General features: G+C 46.4%; 1 protein-coding gene across 1 annotated transcript in view; it reads left to right on the plus strand.

Annotated features, from left to right (window-relative positions):
• Positions 1-17392: 17392 nt before the first annotated feature.
• DHX36 (DEAH-box helicase 36) overlaps positions 17393-26195 on the plus strand; it is a 120564-nt gene continuing 111761 nt past the window's right edge. The window contains exon 1 of the mRNA XM_073579024.1: positions 17393-17596. Coding sequence (XP_073435125.1) covers positions 17393-17596 — 204 coding nt within the window. The remainder of the gene's footprint in view (positions 17597-26195) is intronic.

The raw sequence follows: 26195 nt of genomic DNA on the forward strand, positions 1-26195 counted from the left end.
CTCCGCTCCCCCTCCCACCCCCCGGTACTCACCAAGTGCCGCTATGGCTCCCGGAGTCCCACGGTCCCGGACCATGGGCGCCGCCATATTGGAAAATGGCGGGCGCATGCGCAGTGCGCCCGCCGGATGCAATTTACTTTCATTCATTTTGATCACTGTGATAAACTCTCACAATGATCAAAATAGAATGAAAAGTAAATAAACCCCCCGATTATCATCCCCATAGGCAGGAACAACTAATAAAATAAAGAAATTATTTTTATTTTTCCATTAGGGTTAGGGTTGGAAAGAGGGTTAGGGTTGGAACGAGGGTTAGGGTTAGGATTGGAAATAGGGTTAGGGTTGGAAATAGGGTTAGGGTTGGAAATAGGGTTAGGCTTGTGGTTAGGGTTGGGATTAGGGTTAGGGGTGTGTTGGGTTAGAGTTATGGTTAGGGTTGGGATTAGGGATGTTTTGGGGTTAGGGGTGTGTTGGGGTTAGGGTTGAAGTTAGAATTGAGGGGTTTCCACTGTTTAGGCACATCACGGGGGTCTCCAAACGCGACATGGTGCATCCACTGATTCCAGCCAATTTTGTGTTCAAAAAGTCAAACGGTGCTCCCTCCCTTCCAAGCCCCGACGTGTGCCCAAACAGTGGTTTACCCCAACATATGGGGTATCAGCGTACTCAGAAAAAATTGCACAACAACGTTGGGGGTCTAATTTCTCCTGGTACCCTTGGGAAAATAAAAAATTGGGGGCTAAAATATAATTTTTGTGGAAATTTTTTTTTTTTTATTTTCACGTCTCTGCGTTATAAACTTCTGTGAAGCACTTGGGGGTTCAAAGTGCTCACCAGGCATCTAGATAAGTTCCTTGGGGGGTCTAGTTTCCAAAATGGGGTCACTTGTGGGGGGTTTCTATTGTTTAGGCACATCAGGGGCTCTGCAAACGTAATGACGACCGCAGACTATTCCATCAAAGTCTGCATTTCAAAACGTCACTACTTCCATTCTGAGCCCTTACGTGTGCCCAAACAATGGTTCCCCCCTATATATGGGGTACCAGCGTACTCAGGACAAACTGGACAACAACTTTTGGGGTCCAATTGATCCTGGTACCCTTGTGAAAAAAAAATTGCTGGCTAAAAATCATTTTTTTTTGAGGAAAAAAAAATTATTTTTTATTTTCACTGCTCTGCGTTATAAACTTCTGTGAAGCACTTGGAGGTTCAAGGTGCTCACCACACATCTAGATAAGTTCCTTTGGGGGTCTAGTTTCCAAAATGGGGTCACTTGTGGGGGGGTTCCACAGTTTAGGTACATCAGGGGCTCTGCAAATGTAACATGATGCCCGCAGACCATTCCATCAAAGTCAGCATTTCATAATGTCACTACTTCCCTCCGATCCCCGACATGTACCCAAACAGTGGTCCCCACCCACATATGGGGTACCAGCGTACTCAGGACAAACTGGACAACTTTTGGGGTCCAATTTATCCTGCTACCCTTGTGAAAAAAAAAATGCTGGCTAAAAATCATTTTTTTTGAGGAAAAAAAAATATTTTTTATTTTCACGGCTCTGCGTTATAAACTTCTGTGAAGCGCTTGGGGGTTCAAGGTGCTCACCACACATCTAAATAAGTTCCTTGGGGGGTCTAGTTTCCAAAATGGGGTCACTTGTGGGGGGATCTCCAATGTTTAGGCACACAGGGGCTCTCCAAACGCGACATGGCAACCGCTAAATATTCCAGCATATTTTCCATTCAAAAAGTCAAATGGCGCTCCTTCCCCTCTGAGCCCTGCCGTGCACCCAAACAGTGGTTTATGACCACATATGAGGTATCGGTGTACTCAGGAGAAATTGCTCAACAAATTTTAGGATCCATTTTATCCTGTTGCCCATGTGAAAATGAAAAAATTGATGCTACAAGAAAATTTTTGTTGGAAAAATTAAAATGTCCATTTTTTCTTTCCACGTTGCTTTAGTTCCTGTGAAACACCTGAAGGGTTAATAATCTTCTTGAATGTAGTTTTGAGTAGCTTGAGGGGTACAGTTTTTAGAATGGTGTCACTTTTGGGTATTTTCTGCCATATAGACCCCTCAAAGTGACTTAATATGTGAGGTGGTCCCTAAAAAAAAATGGTTTTGTAAACCCTTACAACTTCCTAACAAAAAAATATTTTGTTTCCGAAATTGGGCTGATGTAAAGTAGACATGTGGGAAATGTTATTTAGTAACTATTTGTGTCACATGACTCTCTGGTTTAACAGAATAAAAATTCAAAATTTGAAAATTGCAAAATGTTCTAAATTTTCGCCAAATTTCAGATTTTTTCACAAATAAACGCACAAATTATCGACCTAAATTTACCACTAACATGAAGCCCAATATGTCACAAAAAAACCTTCTCAGAATCGCTAGGATCCATTGAAGCGTTCCTGAGTTATTACCTCATAAAGGGACACTGGTCAGAATTGCAAAAAATGGTCTGGTCATTAAAGTCAAAATAGGCTTGGTCATGAAGGGGTTAAACACACCCCCTGGGTGGGTTTTTTAGGTAACTGGGCCTGCCCGTCTCCCCAGTTACCTGAAGACTTCTCCCTGACACATTGAAACAACACCTCAGCAATATCACTGATCAATACACACATCAGTCTCCATCTCAAGGCCACCCACCTTGAGATACATAATGGTCATTCATGACTCTGCCATTCATCCTCTCTCCTCGGACATCCACACAGCGCCCCCCTAGCAGACACAGTGGTCACTACACCACAAAATATATATCTATATAGATATATATATATATATGAGAGAGAGACCTATAGAGAGGGGTCTACAGAACTGAAAAATGAAGAAAAAGGGTCTTAAAACATATTTAATAAGAAAGTTAATATTCTCTATTGAGACCTAACGGGGTAAGGGTCTGAAGCGTATGAATTCAGAACGCCTCAAGTTCTTTCAATTTTTTGATTCTATCACCCTCTCTTCTTGATATCGGAACATGATCAATAATTTGATATTTAAGTTGCGCAATATTATGACTCCTCTGTTGAAAATGTGCCAGAATGGGAAGAAGTGTATGTCCACATCTGATAGTGGACTTATGTTGGGAGATGCGGTCCCAGATATGTTGGGTGGTCTCACCAACATAGCCGAGACTGAAAGGACACTTGATTAAATAGACAACATAAGTGGAATCGCACGTAAAATGTCCCTTAATGGGGAACCTACGTCCTGAACGTGGAAGGGTAAAGGAATCCCCCTTTCTAACATTAGAACACTGTAGACATCCTAGACAAGTAAAAGTCCCATTGCAGGGAGTAGCAAGAAATCTTTGTCTAAAACCCTTATTAGATGGGCCTTCGTTGGCTCTAACCAGATAATTCTTGACAATGCGACTTCTCTTGCTGCAAATCATAGGTCTCAAGCTAAATTCTGGACTTATGTTGGGAGATACGGTCCCGGATATGTTGGGTGGTCTCACCAACATAGCCGAGACCGCAAGGCCACTTGATTAAATAGACAACATAAGTGGAATCGCACGTAAAATGTTCCTTAAGGCTGTGTTCACACACAGCGTTTTTTAGCGGTTTTTACCGCGGTTTTCACTATAAAACCGCTAAAAATAAGTTGCACAGTCATTTCTATGCATTTTGCACTTTTTCTGCACATTGATGCGTTTTTTACCGCGAAAAAAACGCATCGCGGTAAAAAATGCAGCATGCTCATTAATTTTGCGGATTTTCCCCGTTTTAGGCCTCTTCCATGCGGGTTTTAAACCGCTGCGGAAAAAAAACCGCATCAAAAACACATCAAAACCGAGCAAAAAACGCAAGCGGAAAAATAGGTGCGGTTTCTGGGAAGGGATTCAGGTTTTTGAGCAGAAAATTTCTGCAACGTGTGCACTTAGCCTAACGGGGAACCTATGTCCTGAATGGGTAAAGTACCTAATTCTTTCAGAGTTGTTAGGAAATCCGTTGTGTCCTTAAGATATGATCTAATAAGTGGAACTGACAGGAATTCATACAGTCTGTATCTACAGTAATATATACCTGACAGGAGCCCGCACAGTCTATATCTACAATAATATATACCTGACAGGAGCCAGTCTATATCTACAATAATATATACCTGACAGGAGCCCGTACAGTCTGTATCTACAATAATATATACTTGACAGGAGCCGTACAGTCTATATCTACAATAATATATACCTGACAGGAGCCCGTACAGTCTATATCTACAATAATATATACCTGACAGGAGCCCGTACAGTCTATATCTACAAAAATATATACCTGACAGGAGCCATACAGTCTATATCTACAATAATATACCTGACAGGAGCCCGTACAGTCTATATCTACAGTAATATATACCTGACAGGAGCCCATACAGTCTATATCTACAATAATATATACCTGACAGGAGCCCATACAGTCTATATCTATAAAAATATATACCTGACAGGAGCCCATACAGTCTATATCTACAATAATATATACCTGACAGGAGCCCGTACAGTCTATATCTACAGTAATATATACCTGACAGGAGCCCGTACAGTCTATATCTACAATAATATATACCTGACAGCAGCCCATACAGTCTATATCTACAAAAATATATACCTGACAGGAGCCCATACAGTCTATATCTACAATAATATATACCTGACAGGAGCCCGTACAGTCTATATCTACAGTAATATATACCTATCAGGAGCCCGTACAGTCTATATCTATAATAATATATACCTGACAGCAGCCCATACAGTCTATATCTACAAAAATATATACCTGACAGGAGCCCATACAGTCTGTATCTACAATAATATATACCTGACAGGAGCCCGTACAGTCTATAGCTACAATAATATATACCTGACAGGAGCCCGTACTGTCTGTATCTACAATAATATATACCTGACAGGAGCCATACAGTCTATATCTACAAAAATATATACCTGACAGGAGCCCGTACAGTCTGTATCTACAATAATATATACCTGACAGGAGCCATACAGTCTATATCTACAATAATATATACCTGACAGGAGCCCATACAGTCTATATCTACAATAATATATACCTGACAGGAGCCCATACAGTCTATATCTACAATAATATACCCGACAGGAGCCCATACAGTCTATATCTACAATAATATATACCTGACAGGAGCCCGTACAGTCCGTATCTACAATAATATATACCTGACAGGAGCCCATACAGTCTATATCTACAATAATATACCTGACAGGAGCCCGTACAGCCTATATCTACAATAATATACCCGACAGGAGCCCATACAGTCCATATCTACAATAATATATACCTGACAGGAGCCCATACAGTCTATATCTACAATAATATATACCTGACAGGAGCCCGTACAGTCTATATCTACAATAATATATACCTGACAGGAGCCCGTACAGTCTATATCTACAATAATATATACCTGACAGGAGCCCGTACAGCCTATATCTACAATAATATACCCGACAGGAGCCATATAGTCTATATCTACAATAATATATACCTGACAGGAGCCCGTACAGTCCATATCTACAATAATATATACCTGACAGGAGCCCGTACAGTCTGTATCTACAATAATATATACCTGACAGGAGCCCGTACAGTCTATATCTACAGTAATATATACCTGACAGGAGCCCGTACAGTCTATATCTACAATAATATATACCTGACAGCAGCCCGTACAGTCTATATCTACAGTAATATATACCTGACAGGAGCCCATACAGTCTATATCTATAAAAATATATACCTGACAGGAGCCCATACAGTCTATATCTACAATAATATATACCTGACAGGAGCCCGTACAGTCTATATCTACAGTAATATATACCTATCAGGAGCCCGTACAGTCTATATCTATAATAATATATACCTGACAGCAGCCCATACAGTCTATATCTACAAAAATATATACCTGACAGGAGCCCATACAGTCTGTATCTACAATAATATATACCTGACAGGAGCCCGTACAGTCTATAGCTACAATAATATATACCTGACAGGAGCCCGTACTGTCTGTATCTACAATAATATATACCTGACAGGAGCCATACAGTCTATATCTACAAAAATATATACCTGACAGGAGCCCGTACAGTCTGTATCTACAATAATATATACCTGACAGGAGCCATACAGTCTATATCTACAATAATATATACCTGACAGGAGCCCATACAGTCTATATCTACAATAATATATACCTGACAGGAGCCCATACAGTCTATATCTACAATAATATACCCGACAGGAGCCCATACAGTCTATATCTACAATAATATATACCTGACAGGAGCCCGTACAGTCCGTATCTACAATAATATATACCTGACAGGAGCCCATACAGTCTATATCTACAATAATATACCTGACAGGAGCCCGTACAGCCTATATCTACAATAATATACCCGACAGGAGCCCATACAGTCCATATCTACAATAATATATACCTGACAGGAGCCCATACAGTCTATATCTACAATAATATATACCTGACAGGAGCCCGTACAGTCTATATCTACAATAATATATACCTGACAGGAGCCCGTACAGTCTATATCTACAATAATATATACCTGACAGGAGCCCGTACAGCCTATATCTACAATAATATACCCGACAGGAGCCATATAGTCTATATCTACAATAATATATACCTGACAGGAGCCCGTACAGTCCATATCTACAATAATATATACCTGACAGGAGCCATACAGTCTATATCTACAATAATATACCCGACTGGAGCCCATACAGTCTATATCTACAATAATATATATCTGACAGGAGCCCGTACAGTCTATATCTACAGTAATATATATCTGACAGGAGCCCGTACAGTCTGTATCTACAATAATATATACCTGACAGGAGCCCGTACAGTCAAGATTCAAGATTCAAAGAAGCTTTATTGGCAGGACTAAATATACATTAGTTTTGCCAAAGCAGGTGTACAGAAGGGAATTGGGATAGGGACTGAAGGGATGTTGGGAAGGGGCTGTAGGAAAGGTGGATGGGGCAGATCCAGGATGGGGCTATAAAAGTCCATGGCATAGGGAAGGTGGATGGGGGCATGGGGGCAGATCCAGGATGAGGCTATAGAAGTCCATGGCATATCATAGTTCTCTTTCTCGCAGTCTATGGCATTCGCTCACATATTGCGCTGCTATCTCCACTGCTCTCTCTTCTTCCCCCAGCAGGATATATGTTTTCTCTTCCTCCTTCATGGTGGTGAAATCCGGGAAGAGATGTGAGAGTCTCCTGAAGTGAGTGTCCCTCACTGCTGAGTATTTGGAGCAGTGTAGCAGGAAGTGGGTCTCATCCTCCAGGGCCTCCTGGTCAGTCACAGTGTTGGCACAGTCTTTCCTCCCTGGGCTTGTAGCTCTGCCTGTGTCGGCCGGATTCGATGGCCAGACTGTGGGCACTGAGTCTATACCGGCTCAGGATCTTGCGGTCTTTGGGGTCCGGGAGTTTCTCCAGGTATGGGGCCAGTCTGTAGTCTCTCTGTAGACTACGGTACATGGTCAGTTTCTGTGAGCTGATGATGTCGTTCTTCCAGTCACTTACGTACCTCTCCTGGCCTTCGTCTACCATCTTCCTGATTCCGGCTTTTGTCAGGTTGTTGTGATTGGTTTTCTGGTCAGGTTGGGTTTGGGTGAGCTGTTCCGAGGGTCCTGGTTTTTCTGTTTCCCCTACATGTGTCAGGGCTTTATGGTGATGGGAGCTTGGATTGCTCCTACGTAGGCGAGCCCGGAATGACAGTGCACTCTTTAGAACCGTTAGGTGTAGAGGGAATCTGCCCAGCTCGGCCCGGCAAGCACTGTTGGAGGTGCTCCGATGGACTTGGAGAAGGTGTTTGCAGAATTCCAGGTGGAATATTTCTGTTGGGCTTGAATCCCACCTTGACCAGTCTGGGTAGGTGTGAGGACCCCAGACTTCGCTGCCATACAGGAGGATTGGGGCGATGATAGAGTCGAAGATTTTTAACCAGACCCTCACTGGTGGCTTTAGATGGTAGAGTTTCCTTCGGATGGCATAGAAGGTTTTGCATGCCTTGTCTTTCAGGGTCTCTATGGCTTGTTTGAAGCTCCCTGATCGGTGAATCTCTAGGCCCAGATAGGTATATTTGTCCGTTCCTGTAAGGGCGCAGTTGTTGAGGATAAATGAAGGGTGCTGGTCTGATTTTCTCTTTCTCTTCTGGAACACCATGATGTTGGTTTTCTTTAGGTTGACCGGTAGAGCCCAGGTGGAGCTGAATTTCTCTAAGATTTTCAGGTTGTCTTGGAAGCCTTTCTCGGTTGGTGACAGAAGCAGCAAGTCATCTGCATACAGCAGGAATTTCACCTGCACGTCGTGGAGGGTGAGACCTGGTGCTGTGGAAGATTCCAGAGCGGTAGCCAGCTCGTTGATGTAAATGTTGAAGAGCGTTGGGCTTAGGCTGCAGCCTTGTCTGACTCCCCGGCTCTGCTGGAAATAAGCCGTTCTTCTGCCGTTCACACTCACACTGCAGAGGTTCTCGGTGTAGGAGCTTTTGATAACATCGTAGGTCTTTCCTCCTATTCCGCTCTCCAGCAGTTTCAGGAATAAGCCTGGGTGCCACACCGAATCAAAGGCCTTTTTAAAGTCCATGAAACAGGCGTATATCTTCCCGTTCTTTGTATTGTGGACATGGCTCTGAATGAGGCTGTGCAGGGTGTAGATGTGGTCAGTAGTGCGGTGGTTTGGCATGAAGCCTGCTTGGCTCTTGCTGAGGACGTTGTGCTCGGTGAGGAAACTGAGGATCCTCTTGTTCAGGATGCTGTTGAACAGTTTTCCCAGGTTGCTGCTGACACATATTCCTCTGTAGTTGGCTGGGTCATACCTGTCCCCATTCTTGTGGATGGGTGTGATGAGGCCTTGATTCCAGGTACGAGGGAAGTAGCCAGCACTTAGCACAATATTGAAGAGTTTAACCATTGCGGTGTGTATTTCTGGTGGGCTGTACTTCAGCATTTCTGGTAGGATTCCATCCAGGCCACCGGCTTTTCTACATCTTATGGAAGAGATTCTCTCTGCTACTTCCTGTAATGTAATAGGTGCATCCACGGGGTTTTGGAATTTTTTTTACTTTTTGCTCCATTGCTTTTAGTTTTGCCATTATGTTTTCCTGTTCTTGGCTTAGTTCTTCCTTTGGAATGTCTTTATAGAGGTCTCTGAAGTACTGGAGCCAGATGTTGCCATTTTGGATATGGATGTTGTTTTTCTTGTCTTTTGTGCCCATGTGGTTCCATAGTTCCCAGAAGGAGTTGTCTTGGAGGGCGTCTTGGAGTTGGTTAAGTTTGGTGGAGATGTAACTCTGCTTCTTCCTCCTGAGGATGGTTTTGTACTGCCTTTGTATGATTTCATAGGCTTCCCTCAGACCCGGGTGGTTGGGGTCTCTGTGTTTCTTGTTTGAGGCTGTTCTCAGGGTCTTCCGTACGGCTTTACATTCTCTGTCAAACCATCCATTGATCTGTTTTTCTTTTGGTCTCTTGTAGTTGACTTTTTTAAGGTCGGACAGTCTGGCCATTGCATAGAATATATTGTTGAGGTCTTTTGCCGCTTGACTCACTCCCTTTGGGTTAGGCTGGTACTCGTAGTTGTAGAAGTGGTGGAGCATCCGCTGTATTTCAGGTCTGCTGGGAACCTCTTTATACTTTAATGCCGACGTTTTGTGCCATTTATAGGATGGAGGCCGGGTGAAGAGGCCGCTCTGCTGTGGCTTTTGAGTGGATGGTTTCTCTGTAGATTTCAGGTACAGAAGAAGTTGGTTGTGGTCTGACAGGTGCGTTTGTGGGGAGACTATGAAGGCGCTGATATTTGCCAGGATCATATCTGTAATGGCATAATCTACTACACTCCTCCCTACATGGGAGTTTAGTGTGCACCTCCCTAAGGAGTCTCCTTTGGTTCGTCCGTTAAGAATATGAAGTCCTAAACTTCTGCATACGTTCAGGAGCTTTTTACCACTTTTGTTGACTGTACTGTCATAGCTGTTTCTCTCTGTGACTACTGAGTCTTGGCCGTTATTCTCTGCTCCAAATATGTAGATGTTCCCATCTGTGGTCAGGAAGTCATTTCTCTCCCTGTTCTTGCATTGAGGTCTCCAAAGATGAGAACTTTGCCCAGGCCCTGATAGTGGGCGGCTTCTCTTTGTAAGATCTCGAAGCAGTCTGGATTGAAGTAGGGTGACTCTGGCGGTGGTATATAGGTGGCGGAGAGATAGACATCAGACTGAGAGGTGAGGATGGAGCTGCTGATCCTGATCCATATGTGGCTGCCTTCTCTCTTCACCGGTTTGATGTACTGGTGGAGCTCCTCTTTATGCCAGATCAGTATTCCTCCTGAGCTCCGGCCCTGTTTGATGTTTTTATTTTTCAGGGCAGGGACAGAGATTTCCCTGTATCCGATGGGCACCAGAGATTCGTCTTCGGCTCTGGTCCATGTTTCCAGGAGGATCTGAATGTCTATATTTCTCAGTCTTTGTATAAAGTCAGGGTCATTTGTTTTACATCCAAAGGCCGAGGTGTTGAGACCCTGAATATTCCAGCTGCTGATTGTAAGTGAGGTCATTTTTTTTTTTTTTTCTATATATCTTGGGTGTATATACCTTGTAATGAGTATGGCTGTGTAGGACACACCGGATCTCTGACTGGTTTATTAATGGTGTTGTTTCCGTCCAGTCACATTAGTTTCCTGCACACTGTGTTGAGTAGAGTCTTTATCTCCTTCATATCTCTGCTCTGTATATCTCTGCCTATATATCTGCCTGTATATCTCAGTCTATATCTACAATAATATATACCTGACAGGAGCCCGTACAGTCTGTATCTACAATAATATATACCTGACAGGAGCCCGTACAGTCTGTATCTACAGTAATATATATCTGACAGGAGCCCATACAGTCTGTATCTACAATAATATATACCTGACAGGAGCCCGTACAGTCTATATCTACAATAATATATACCTGACAGGAGCCCGTACAGTCTGTATCTACAATAATATATACCTGACAGGAGCCAGTACAGTCTGTATCTACAATAATATATACCTGACAGGAGCCCATACAGTCTATATCTACAATAATATACCTGACAGGAGCCCGTAGAGTCTGTATCTACAATAATATATACCTGACAGGAGCCCGTACAGTCTGTATCTACAGTAATATATACCTGACAGGGGCCCGTACAGTCTATATCTACAATAATATATACCTGACAGGAGCCCATACAGTCTGTATCTACAATAATATATACCTGACAGGAGCCCGTACAGTCCATATCTACAATAATATATACCTGACAGGAGCCCGTACAGTCTATATCTACAATAATATATACCTGACAGGAGCCATACAGTCTATATCTACAATAATATACCCAACAGGAGCCCATACAGTCTATATCTACAGTAATATATACCTGACAGGAGCCCGTACAGTCTGTATCTACAGTAATATATACCTGACAGGAGCCCGTACAGTCTATATCTACAATAATATATACCTGACAGGAGCCCGTAGAGTCTATCTACAATAATATATACCTGACAGGAGCCCGTACAGTCTGTATCTACAATAATATATACCTGACAGGAGCCCGTACAGTCTATATCTACAATAATATATACCTGACAGGAGCACGTACAGTCTGTAGCTACAATAATATATACCTGACAGGAGCCCGTACAGTCTATATCTACAATAACATATACCTGACAGGAGCCCGTACAGTCTATATCTACAATAATATATACCTGACAGGAGCCCATACAGTCTATATCTACAATAATATATACCTGACTGGAGCCCGTACAGTCTATATCTACAATAATATATACCTGACAGGAGCCCGTACAGTCTATATCTACAATAATATATACCTGACAGGAGCCCATACAGTCTGTATCTACAATAATATATAATATACCTGACAAGAGCCCGTACAGTCTATATCTACAATAATATATACCTGACAGGAGCCCGTAGAGTCTATATCTACAATAATATATACCTGACAGGAGCCCGTAGAGTCTATCTACAATAATATATACCTGACAAGAGCCCGTACAGTCTATATCTACAATAATATATACCTGACAGGAGCCATACAGTCTATATCTACAATAATATACCCAACAGGAGCCCATACAGTCTATATCTACAATAATATATACCTGACAAGAGCCCGTACAGTCTATATCTACAATAATATATACCTGACAGGAGCCATACAGTCTATATCTACAATAATATACCCAACAGGAGCCCATACAGTCTATATCTACAGTAATATATACCTGACAGGAGCCCGTACAGTCTGTATCTACAGTAATATATACCTGACAGGAGCCCGTACAGTCTATATCTACAATAATATATACCTGACAGGAGCCCGTAGAGTCTATCTACAATAATATATACCTGACAGGAGCCCGTACAGTCTGTATCTACAATAATATATACCTGACAGGAGCCCGTACAGTCTATATCTACAATAATATATACCTGACAGGAGCCCATACAGTCTATATCTACAATAATATATACCTGACTGGAGCCCGTACAGTCTATATCTACAATAATATATACCTGACAGGAGCACGTACAGTCTATATCTACAATAATATATACCTGACAGGAGCCCATACAGTCTGTATCTACAATAATATATAATATACCTGACAAGAGCCCGTACAGTCTATATCTACAATAATATATACCTGACAGGAGCCCGTAGAGTCTATATCTACAATAATATATACCTGACAGGAGCCCGTAGAGTCTATATCTACAATAATATATACCTGACAGGAGCCCGTAGAGTCTATATCTACAATAATATATACCTGACAGGAGCCCGTAGAGTCTATCTACAATAATATATACCTGACAAGAGCCCGTACAGTCTATATCTACAATAATATATACCTGACAGGAGCCCGTACAGTCTATATCTACAATAATATATACCTGACAGGAGCCCATACAGTCTGTATCTACAATAATATATAATATACCTGACAAGAGCCCGTACAGTCTATATCTACAATAATATATACCTGACAGGAGCCCGTAGAGTCTATATCTACAATAATATATACCTGACAGGAGCCCGTAGAGTCGATATCTACAATAATATATACCTGACAGGAGCCCGTAGAGTCTATCTACAATAATATATACCTGACAAGAGCCCGTACAGTCTATATCTACAATAATATATACCTGACAGGAGCCATACAGTCTATATCTACAATAATATACCCAACAGGAGCCCATACAGTCTATATCTACAGTAATATATACCTGACAGGAGCCCGTACAGTCTGTATCTACAGTAATATATACCTGACAGGAGCCCGTACAGTCTATATCTACAATAATATATACCTGACAGGAGCCCGTAGAGTCTATCTACAATAATATATACCTGACAGGAGCCCGTACAGTCTGTATCTACAATAATATATACCTGACAGGAGCCCGTACAGTCTATATCTACAATAATATATACCTGACAGGAGCCCGTACAGTCTGTATCTACAATAATATATACCTGACAGGAGCCCGTACAGTCTATATCTACAATAATATATACCTGACAGGAGCCCGTACAGTCTGTATCTACAATAATATATACCTGACAGGAGCCCGTACAGTCTATATCTACAATAATATATACCTGACAGGAGCCCGTACAGTCTGTATCTACAATAATATATACCTGACAGGAGCCCGTACAGTCTATATCTACAATAATATATACCTGACAGGAGCCCGTACAGTCTATATCTACAATAATATATACCTGACAGGAGCCCATACAGTCTATATCTACAATAATATATACCTGACAGGAGCCCGTACAGTCTATATCTACAATAATACATACCTGACAGGAGCCCGTGGAGTCTATATCTACAATAATATATACCTGACAGGAGCCCGTACAGTCTGTATCTACAATAATATATACCTGACAGGAGCCCATACAGTCTATATCTACAATATTATATACCTGACAGGAGCCCATACAGTCTATATCTACAATAATATATACCTGACAGGAGCCCATACAGTCTATATCTACAATAATATATACCTGACAGGAGCCTATACAGACTATATCTACAATAATATATACCTGACAGGAGCCCATACAGTCTATATCTACAGTAATATCTATCTGACAGGAGCTCATACAGTCTATATCTACAATAATATATACCTGACAGGAGCCCGTACAGTCTATATCTACAATAATATATACCTGACAGGAGCCCGTACAGTCTATATCTACAATAATATATACCTGACAGGAGCCCATACAGTCTATATCTACAATAATATATACCTGACAGGAGCCAGTACAGTCTATATCTACAATAATATATACCTGACAGGAGCCCATACAGTCTATATCTACAATAATATATACCTGACAGGAGCCCATACAGACTATATCTACAATAATATATACCTGGCAGGAGCCCATACAGACTATATCTACAATAATATATACCTGACAGGAGCCCGTACAGACTATATCTACAATAATATATACCTGACAGGAGCCCATACAGTCTATATCTACAATAATATATACCTGACAGGAGCCCATACAGTCTATATCTACAATAATATATACCTGACAGGAGCCCATACAGACTATATCTACAATAATATATACCTGACAGGAGCCAGTACAGTCTATATCTACAATAATATATACCTGACAGGAGCCCATACAGTCTATATCTACAATAATATATACCTGACAGGAGCCAGTACAGTCTATATCTACAATAATATATACCTGACAGGAGCCCATACAGTCTATATCTACAATAATATATACCTGACAGGAGCCCATACAGACTATATCTACAATAATATATACTTGACAGGAGCCCGTACAGTCTATATCTACAATAATATATACCTGACAGGAGCCCATACAGACTATATCTACAATAATATATACCTGACAGGAGCCCGTACAGTCTATATCTACAATAATATATATCTGACAGGAGCCCGTACAGTCTATATCTACAATAATATATACCTGACAGGAGCCCATACAGTCTGTATCTACAATAATATATACCTGACAGGAGCCCATACAGTCTATATCTACAATAATATATACCTGACAGGAGCCCATACAGTCTATATCTACAATAATATATACCTGACAGGAGCCCATACAGACTATATCTACAATAATATATACCTGACAGGAGCCAGTACAGTCTATATCTACAATAATATATACCTGACAGGAGCCCATACAGTCTATATCTACAATAATATATACCTGACAGGAGCCCATACAGTCTATATCTACAATAATATATACCTGACAGGAGCCCATACAGACTATATCTACAATAATATATACCTGACAGGAGCCAGTACAGTCTATATCTACAATAATATATACCTGACAGGAGCCCATACAGTCTATATCTACAATAATATATACCTGACAGGAGCCCATACAGTCTATATCTACAATAATATATACCTGACAGGAGCCCATACAGACTATATCTACAATAATATATACCTGACAGGAGCCCGTACAGACTATATCTACAATAATATATACCTGACAGGAGCCCGTACAGTCTATATCTACAATAATATATACCTGACAGGAGCCCATACAGTCTATATCTACAATAATATATACCTGACAGGAGCCCATACAGACTATATCTACAATAATATATACCTGACAGGAGCCAGTACAGTCTATATCTACAATAATATATACCTGACAGGAGCCCATACAGTCTATATCTACAATAATATATACCTGACAGGAGCCAGTACAGTCTATATCTACAATAATATATACCTGACAGGAGCCCATACAGTCTATATCTACAATAATATATACCTGACAGGAGCCCATACAGACTATATCTACAATAATATATACTTGACAGGAGCCCGTACAGTCTATATCTACAATAATATATACCTGACAGGAGCCCATACAGACTATATCTACAATAATATATACCTGACAGGAGCCCGTACAGTCTATATCTACAATAATATATATCTGACAGGAGCCCGTACAGTCTATATCTACAATAATATATACCTGACAGGAGCCCGTACAGTCTATATCTACAATAATATATACCTGACAGGAGCCCATACAGTCTATATCTACAATAATATATACCTGACAGGAGCCCATACAGTCCGTATCTACAATAATATATACCTGACAGGAGCCCGTACAGTCTATATCTACAATAATATATACCTGACAGGAGCCCATACAGTCTATCTACAATAATATATACCTGACAGGAGCCCATACAGACTATATCTACAATAATATATACCTGACAGGAGCCTATACAGACTATATCTACAATAATATATACCTGACAGGAGCCCATACAGTCTATATCTACAGTAATATCTATCTGACAGGAGCTCATACAGTCTATATCTACAATAATATATACCTGACAGGAGCCCGTACAGTCTATATCTACAATAATATATACCTGACAGGAGCCCGTAGTCTAGTGTCTTCACCAGTGAGCCAGCTAGACTGTATGGGCTGCAGTCAGGACCTGGCAGGAGCCCATATATTCTGCTGGCTTTAATCATTCATACCTTGAAGGAGCACATACATTCTAGTGTCATGTATAGGCTGCAGTCAGGGTCAGGCAGGAGCCCATAAAGTCTGCTATCCTCAAGAATATATACCTGACAGGAGCCCATACAATCTATCATCTTCAGTAATTAGCCGGCTACACTGTATGGGCTGCAGTCAGGACCTGGAAGGAGCCCATACAGTCTAGGCTCAACTCACACATGCTGGGAGCACACAGTGGTGACGTATGGATATGCGGCCCACAAATCGCACTACTAATCACGTGTGCCTATGGAAGGCTGTGGTTGGCTAAGGCGCACATAAATGACGTCAGACAGGCCTGACAAGTTGCCCCCCTAACAACACATCTCTGTTACTCTTGTACATGCCGCTGGGCTGGTCACGTGGCACAGGCTCTGCCGCTATGCCCTAATTCTCACACACAGTAAATAATGCGCACTTTCTTACTTGAGTCACATGACCACTGACGTCAAATCTCTGTCCAGCGATTATTCGAGCATCTTTCCCAAGCCAGGTCAATGATGGGAACTGTGCGCATGCGCTTTCAAAAGCTGTACGGTGGCGACGCTGGTCCACACTTCATCTGCTTTGCTTTGATTCCCTCGCAGCCGTGCCGGTTACGGTTTGGTTGAGGTGGTCCCGGCTGTTTGCTTTTTCTTCTGCGCCATCATCCAGCAGTATGAGTTACGAGCAGCGGAAAGGATGGGGCCGGGGTCGCGGGGGACGAGGGAGAGGGTCCTTCTCCCATTATGAAGCTGGATCTTCCAGGGAGACTGGAGAAGGTGTAAAAGAAAGACCCCCGCCGCACCTGAGAGGTCGGGCCATAGGGTTGTGGTATGCACGGAGGCAAGGCCAGAAGAGCAAGGACAAAGAGAGGCAGGAGGTAAGAAGTACCCTGTCACTGGCTGCTCTGGAGCTCCACCTGTGTGTGTGCGGCTGTCACTGGCCGCTCTGGAGCTCCACCTGTGTGTGTGCGGCTGTCACTGGCGGCTCTGGAGCTCCACCTGTGTGTGTGCGGCTGTCACTGGCGGCTCTGGAGCTCCACCTGTGTGTGTGCGGCTGTCACTGGCTGCTCTGGAGCTCCACCTGTGTGTGTGCGGCTGTCACTGGCGGCTCTGGAGCTCCACCTGTGTGTGTGCGGCTGTCACTGGCGGCTCTGGAGCTCCACCTGTGTGTGTGCGGCTGTCACTGGCGGCTCTGGAGCTCCACCTGTGTGTGTGCGGCTGTCACTGGCGGCTCTGGAGCTCCACCTGTGTGTGTGCGGCTGTCACTGGCGGCTCTGGAGCTCCACCTGTGTGTGTGCGGCTGTCACTGGCTGCTCTGGAGCTCCACCTGTGTGTGTGCGGCTGTCACTGGCTGCTCTGGAGCTCCACCTGTGTGTGTGCGGCTGTCACTGGCGGCTCTGGAGCTCCACCTGTGTGTGTGCGGCTGTCACTGGCTGCTCTGGAGGCCCACCTGTGTGTGTGCGGCTGTCACTGGCGGCTCTGGAGCTCCACCTGTGTGTGTGCGGCTGTCACTGGCGGCTCTGGAGCTCCACCTGTGTGTGTGCGGCTGTCACTGGCTGCTCTGGAGCTCCACCTGTGTGTGTGCGGCTGTCACTGGCGGCTCTGGAGCTCCACCTGTGTGTGTGCGGCTGTCACTGGCGGCTCTGGAGGCCCACCTGTGTGTGTGCGGCTGTCACTGGCTGCTCTGGAGCTCCACCTGTGTGTGTGCGGCTGTCACTGGCGGCTCTGGAGCTCCACATGTGTGTGTGCGGCTGTCACTGGCGGCTCTGGAGCTCCACCTGTGTGTGTGCGGCTGTCACTGGCTGCTCTGGAGCTCCACCTGTGTGTGTGCGGCTGTCACTGGCGGCTCTGGAGCTCCACCTGTGTGTGTGCGGCTGTCACTGGCGGCTCTGGAGCTCCACCTGTGTGTGTGCGGCTGTCACTGGCTGCTCTGGAGCTCCACCTGTGTGTGTGCGGCTGTCACTGGCTGCTCTGGAGCTCCACCTGTGTGTGTGCGGCTGTCACTGGCTGCTCTGGAGCTCCACCTGTGTGTGTGCGGCTGTCACTGGCTGCTCTGGAGCTCCACCTGTGTGTGTGCGGCTGTCACTGGCTGCTCTGGAGCTCCACCTGTGTGTGTGCGGCTGTCACTGGCTGCTCTGGAGCTCCACCTGTGTGTGTGCGGCTGTCACTGGCTGCTCTGGATCCCCACCTGTGGGGGGTGCGGCTGTCACTGGCTGCTCTGGATCCCCACCTGTGGGGGGTGCGGCTGTCACTGGCTGCTCTGGATCCCCACCTGTGGGGGGTGCGGCTGTCACTGGCAGCTCTGGAGCCCCACCTGTGGGGGTGCGGCTGTCACTGGCGGGTCTGGAGTCCCTCCTGTGGGGATGCGTCCGTCGCCGGTGGCTCTGGAGCCCCACCTGTGTGTGTGCGGCTGTCACTGGCGGCTCTGGATCCCCACCTGTGGGGGGTGCGGCTGTCACTGGCAGCTCTGGATCCCCACCTGTGGGGGGTGCGGCTGTCACTGGCAGCTCTGGAGTCCCTCCTGTGGGGATGCGTCCGTCGCCGGTGGCTCTGGAGCTCCACCTGTGTGTGTGCGGCTGTCACTGGCTGCTCTGGAGCTCCACCTGTGTGTGTGCGGCTGTCACTGGCTGCTCTGGAGCTCCACCTGTGTGTGTGCGGCTGTCACTGGCTCCTCTGGAGCTCCACCTGTGTGTGTGCGGCTGTCACTGGCTGCTCTGGAGCTCCACCTGTGTGTGTGCGGCTGTCACTGGCTGCTCTGGAGCTCCACCTGTGTGTGTGCGGCTGTCACTGGCGGCTCTGGATCCCCACCTGTGGGGGGTGCGGCTGTCACTGGCAGCTCTGGAGCCCCACCTGTGGGGGTGCGGCTGTCACTGGCGGGTCTGGAGTCCCTCCTGTGGGGATGCGTCCGTCGCCGGTGGCTCTGGAGCCCCACCTGTGTGTGTGCGGCTGTCACTGGCGGCTCTGGAGCTCCACCTGTGGGGGTGCGGCTGTCACTGGCAGCTCTGGATCCCCACCTGTGTGTGCGGCTGTCATTGGCAGCTCTGGAGCCCCACCTGTGGGGGTGCGACTGTCACTGGCGGCTCTGAAGCTCCACCTGTGTGTGTGCGGCTGTCACTGGCGGCTCTGGAGGCCCACCTGTGTGTGTGCGGCTGTCACTGGCGGCTCTGGAGCTCCACCTGTGTGTGTGCGACTCACTGGCGGCTCTGGAGCTCCACCTGTGTGTGCGGCTGTCACTGGCGGCTCTGGAGGCCCACCTGTGGGGGGTGCGGCTGTCACTGGCGGCTCTGGAGCTCCACCTGTGTGTGCGGCTGTCACTGGCGGCTCTGGATCCCCACCTGTGGGGGGTGCGGCTGTCACTGGCAGCTCTGGAGCCCCACCTGTGTGTGTGCGGCTGTCACTGGCGGCTCTGGAGCTCCACCTGTGTGTGCGGCTGTCACTGGCGGCTCTGGAGCTCCACCTGTGTGTGCGGCTGTCACTGGCGGCTCTGGAGGCCCACCTGTGGGGGGTGCGGCTGCCACTGGCGGCTCTGGAGCTCCACCTGTGTGTGCGGCTGTCACTGGCGGCTCTGGATCCCCACCTGTGGGGGGTGCGGCTGTCACTGGCGGCTCTGGAGCTCCACCTGTGGGGGGTGCGGCTGTCACTGGCGGCTCTGGAGCTCCACCTGTGTGTGCGGCTGTCACTGGCGGCTCTGGATCCCCACCTGTGGGGGGTGCGGCTGTCACTGGCAGCTCTGGAGCCCTACCTGTGGGGGTGCGGCTGTCACTGGCGGCTCTGGAGTCCCTCCTGTGGGGATGCGTCCGTCGCCGGTGGCTCTGGAGCCCCACCTGTGTGTGTGCGGCTGTCACTGGCGGCTCTGGAGCTCCACCTGTGGGGGTGCGGCTGTCACTGGCAGCTCTGGAGCCCCACCTGTGGGGGTGCGACTGTCACTGGCGGCTCTGAAGCTCCACCTGTGGGGGTGCGACTGTCACTGGCGGCTCTGAAGCTCCACCTGTGGGGGTGCGGCTGTCACTGGCGGCTCTGGAGGCCCACCTGTGGGGGTGCGGCTGTCACTGGCGGCTCTGGAGCCCCACCTGTGGGGGTGCGGCTGTCACTGGCGGATCTGGAGCCCCACCTGTGGGGGTGCGGCTGTCACTGGTGTATCTGGAGCCCCACCTGTGTGGGTGGGGCTGTCACTGGCGGCTCTGAAGCCCCACCTGTGGGGGTGCGGCTGTCACTGGCGGCTCTGGAGCCCCACCTGTGGGGGTGCGGCTGTCACTGGCGGCTCTGGAGCCCCACCAGTGGGGGTGCGGCTGTCACTGGCGGCTCTGGAGCCCCACCTGTGGGGGTGCGGCTGTCACTGGCGGCTCTGGAGCCCCACCTGTGTGGGTGCGGCTGTCACTGGCGGCTCTGGAGCCCCACCTGTGTGGGTGCGGCTGTCACTGGCGGCTCTGGAGCCCCACCTGTGTGGGTGCGGCTGTCACTGGCGGCTCTGGAGCCCCACCTGTGATGGTGATGCATGGATGGCCGTTTTTAGTTGGTGGAGCAATTTTGTCTGTTTACCCAACCAAATCTATCTATATCTGCCCCCAACCTGACGTGTAAGAGAAGAAAACTAACTTTTATTATACTCACCTGCAGGGTGGTCTGGTCTGAGGGGTGTCTCTCTTCTTGGTCCGGCACCTCCCATCTTCTTGCGATGCCGTCCTCCTTCTTGATTTATGAGACTGACGCGTCTCGTTCACAGGCTAATAATGTGCCCTGGTGAGGGCAAAGTAAAGTACTGCAGTGCGCAGGAGCTGGGCCTCCCTGACCTTTCCCGGTGTCTGTGCACTGCAGTACTTTGCGCTGCCCTCAACAGGGCAGATTATTAGCCTGTGCAGGAGCAGCGATGCCGAGCAGACTGTGTGGATGATGCAGGCACAAACCAACAAGGAGGACGGCGATCATAAGATGATGGGAGGTGCCGGACCAAGAAGAGCGACACCCCTCGGACCGCTCCGCAGGTGAGTTTAAGAAGTTATTTTTCTTCTCTTCCAGGTTGGGTTGGGGGCAGATATACAGCATTATAGAATGCTGTATATCAGCTCTGAAAGGTGGTGGCCGTTACTCGTATTGGCCTATCCAGGTGACAGGTTCCCTTTAAGTCCCTGCCCTTTGTACACACCGCCTGTTGCTACTACCGACAGGATGGTTTAGTGAGGTCCTTGGATCAGCCCCGACGGGTTTCCACCAAGACCCTGGCGGAGAACAGAGAAGACGATCGAACTTGACTATCTAGACGAAAATAAATGAAAAAAGGATTCAGTATAACCTGTGCTTCATTGATTTAATCCTCTGCTCTTTCTGGGATTTTCTGTCCAGTGGGCCGTCCTACCAGTGACTGACAGGTATTTCTATATGCGCACTTATACGAAGGAAAATTTCAGTCACCGCCGCAGCTTCTAACTGAAACATGACGTTGTGAGCGGGCACCGATAGGAGCAGTGACACCAGTGCCGCCTCAAGGCTTCTAGCACCACGCTCAAATGAATCGTCATCAGGGGCAACACTGGTGTCAATGTGCAGAACTATTCACCCCCCTACATTCCACACCTTGCCACAGGGATTTTTGCCCTTTCCTCAAGACAAAAATGCTCCTTGAAGTTAAATTGTTTCCTCTGGTGAACAGCAATTTTCAAGTCTGACCCCAGATTCTCAATTGGATTAAGGTCTGGGCTTTGACTAGGATTCTCCAAAACATTATGCATTTCCCCTTAAACCACTCACGTGTTGCTGTAGCAGTATGCGTTGGGTCATTGTCTTGTTGGAAGGTGAACCTCCGTCCCAGTCTCAAATCACTGACAGACTGAAACAGGTTTTACCTAAGAATATTATTATTACTAGCTGAAAAGCCCAGCACTGCCCGGGCATAGTAACTAACTACGGTTAGTTGTAACAAATTATAATGTATATATATGTGTAGAGCCCCGCCCACTCCGCATAGCCACATTCACTATAATATCCCACATCATCCCGTCAGCCAGAGCTACCGGACTACTACCCATAATATCCCACATCATCCCGTCACAGCCGCCGGACTACTACCCCTAATATCCCACATCGTCCCATCAGCCAGAGCTACCGGACTACTACTCCTAATATCCCACATCGTCCCATCAGCCAGAGCCACCGGACAACTACTCCTTATATCCCACATCGTCCCGTCAGCCAGAGCCACCGGACTACTACTCCTAATATCCCACATCGTCCCATCAGCCAGAGCCACCGGACTACTACTCCTAATATCCCACATCGTCCCGTCAGCCAGAGCCACCGGACTACTACTCCTAATATCCCACATCGTCCCATCAGCCAGAGCCACCGGACTACTACCCCTAATATCCCACATCATCCCGTCAGCCAGAGCCACCGGACTACTAACCCTAATATCCCACATCATCCCGTCAGCCAGAGCCACCGGACTACTAACCCTAATATCCCACATCATCCCGTCAGCCAGAGCCACCGGACTACTAACCCTAATATCCCACATCATCCCGTCAGCCAGAGCCACCGGACTACTAACCCTAATATCCCACATCATTCTGTCAGCCAGAGCCACCTGACTACTACCCCTAATATCCCACATAATCCCGTCAGCCTGGGGTCAGAACCAGAGCGCTAAGTGGAACAGTCCTGACTTCCATACTGGGGATCCCTTTAAGAGAGGCCTGGTGTCAGAACCAGAGCGCTGAGTGGATTTGCCCTGACTTGACTTGCATACCAATGATCCCTTTAATAGAACTCTGGGGTCAGAATCAGAGCGCTGAAGGATTTGCCCTAACTTCCATACAGGAGATCCCTTTAAGAGAGCCTGGCATCAGAACGAGAACGCTGAGTGGAATTGCCCTAACTTCCATACCGGGTATCCCTTTAAGAGAGGCCTGGTGTCAGAACCAGAGTGCTTAGTGGAACGGTCCTAACTTCTATACTGGGGATCCCTTTAAGAGAGGCCTGGTGTCAGAACCAGAGCGCTGAGTGGATTTGCCCTGACTTCCATACCAATGATCCCTTTAATAGAAGCCTGGGGTGAGAATCAGAGCGCTGAGGGATTTACCATAACTTCCATACCGGAGATCCCTTTAAGAGAGGCCTGGGGTCAGTACCAAAGCGCAGAGTGGATTTGTCCTCACTTCCATACCGGGATCCCTTTAAGAGAGGCCTGGGGTCAGTACCAAAGCGCAGAGTGGATTTGTCCTCACTTCCATACCGGGATCCCTTTAAGAGGGGCCTTTGGTCAGAACCAGAGCGCTGAGTGGATTTGCCCTGACTTCCATACCGGGGATCCGTTTAATAGAACCCCGGGGTCAGAATCAGAGCACTGAGGGATTTGCCCTAACTTTCATACAGGAGATCCCTTTAAGAGAGCCTGGGGTCAGTACCAGAGCATTTGAAGGTAATTGCCCTGACTTCCATACCGGAGATCCCTTTAAAGAAGGCCTGGGGTCAGTACCAAAGCGCAGAGTGGATTTGCCCTAAATTCCATATCAATGATCCCTTTAAGAGAAACTGGGGTCAGAACCACAGAGCTGAGTGGAATGGTCCTAACTTCCATACCGGAGATCCCTTTAAGAGAGGTCTGGGGTCAAAACCAAAGTACAGGATGGATTTGCTCTGACTTCCATACCAATGATCCCTTTAAGAGGGAAGATGTGCCTATATGATGGAGGATGTGTGATGGGGATAAGGGCACAGGAGGGGGGATTCATTTCTGTCATGTGCTCTGCTCTTTTTGGGTGGCAGTTAATGGCTGGGAGCTTATGTTCCCGGGGATGCTAGATTTCTCCCACCATGTCAGTCTGCGCTGAGGTGTTGTCAAGTGGGAAAACTTGCTCATAGCAACCAATCTCAGCTCAGCTTCTTTTAACCAGCTCTGGTGAAATGAGAGATGCTTAGTGATTGGTTGCAAGGAAAACTGTTGCTCATAGCAAGCAGTCATAGCTCGGCTTCTTTTGAACAGCTCTGTTGAAATGAAAGATGCTTCGTGTTTGGTTGGTGACACACACACACACACACACACACACACACACACACACACACACACTTTTATATATAGAGATTTATTATAACGCCATTTATTCCATGGCGCTTTACATGTGAGGAGGGGTATACATAATAACTAAAAGTGCAGTAATCTTAAACAATACAAGTGACGACTGGTACAGGATGAGAGAGGACCCTGCCGTGAGGGCTCACAATCTACAAAGAATAGCCCTGTATTTCACACCATCCATCTTCCTCTCAACTTGAACCATTTTCTCTGTCCATGCTGCTGAAAAACATCCCTACAGCATGATGCTGCCACCAACATGTTTCACTGTGGGGATGGTGTTCTTGGGGTAATGAGCTTCCTTGGTTGGGTGCCAGACATAGCGTTTTAACTTTATGGCACAAAAGTTAAATTTTAGTCTCTTCTGAAAACAGTCCTTTTTCCATAAATTTGTGGATTCTCCCACATGTCTTTTGGTAAACTCAAAACCAGCCTTACAATTTTTTGTGTAAGTAAAGGCTTTTATCTGTCCAGCCTTTCATAGCGGCCCCCTCTATGGAGTGTACGGCTTATTGTGGTCGTATGGACAGTTACTCCAGTCTCTGCTTGGGAACGCTAAAGCTCTTTCAGGGTTACCTTTGGTGTCTGTGCTGCCTCTCTGATTAATGCCCTCCATGCCCGGGCTCAGTGTTTTGGTGGGTAGCCCTCTTATAGCAGGTTTGCTGTGGTACCTTGTTCTTTAGTTTTGATGACAATGGATTTGATGGTGCTCTGGGGGATCATCAGAGATTGGGATATTTTTTTTATAATCCAAACAAGTCAGGGTTGGGTTATCTCCTTGGTTTTCATGGTGTTTGGCTAGTGATGCCTCTTGCTTAATGATGTTGCAGCCTCTATGGCCTTTCAGAAAAAGTGTGTATACTGATAGACCATGTGACACTTAAGGTGATTGCACATTGCGCTCTGTGTCCCCGTCGGGGCATACGTCTGACATCCCCCTCAAAAATGGGTCCGAAGGCATGCACTGTCGGGTTAAGTAGACTGCAATGATGCAGTGGATTTCAGACTTACAGTTTGCCCCGACAAGGACACAGAACGCAATGTGCATGCACCCTTAGATTGAACACAGGTGGACTTGTTTTCACTAAGCATGTGACTTATGAAGGTAATTGCTTGCACCAGAAATGTTTAGGGTCTTCATAGCAAAAGGGGTGAATACATATGCACATGCCAATTTTTATTTTATCCCTTACATTTAATTTATGCCTATATTTTCTCACTTCATCAACTTACACACTATTTTAGTGCTGATGCATCACACACAAATCTGGTTACAAAAATATTTACCTATATACAGGCTGAAATGTAACAAAATAGGTAAAACCAATCAAGGTGAATACTTTCGCAAGTCCTGTACATATAAGAAAAACATGGATTTCTCTGGAATAAGGCTAAGTGCACACGTACCG

Source organism: Dendrobates tinctorius, unplaced genomic scaffold (assembly GCF_039654945.1).
Source record: "Dendrobates tinctorius isolate UK_male_01 unplaced genomic scaffold, ASM3965494v1 ptg000060l, whole genome shotgun sequence".
Classification (NCBI taxonomy): Eukaryota; Metazoa; Chordata; class Amphibia; order Anura; family Dendrobatidae; genus Dendrobates; species Dendrobates tinctorius.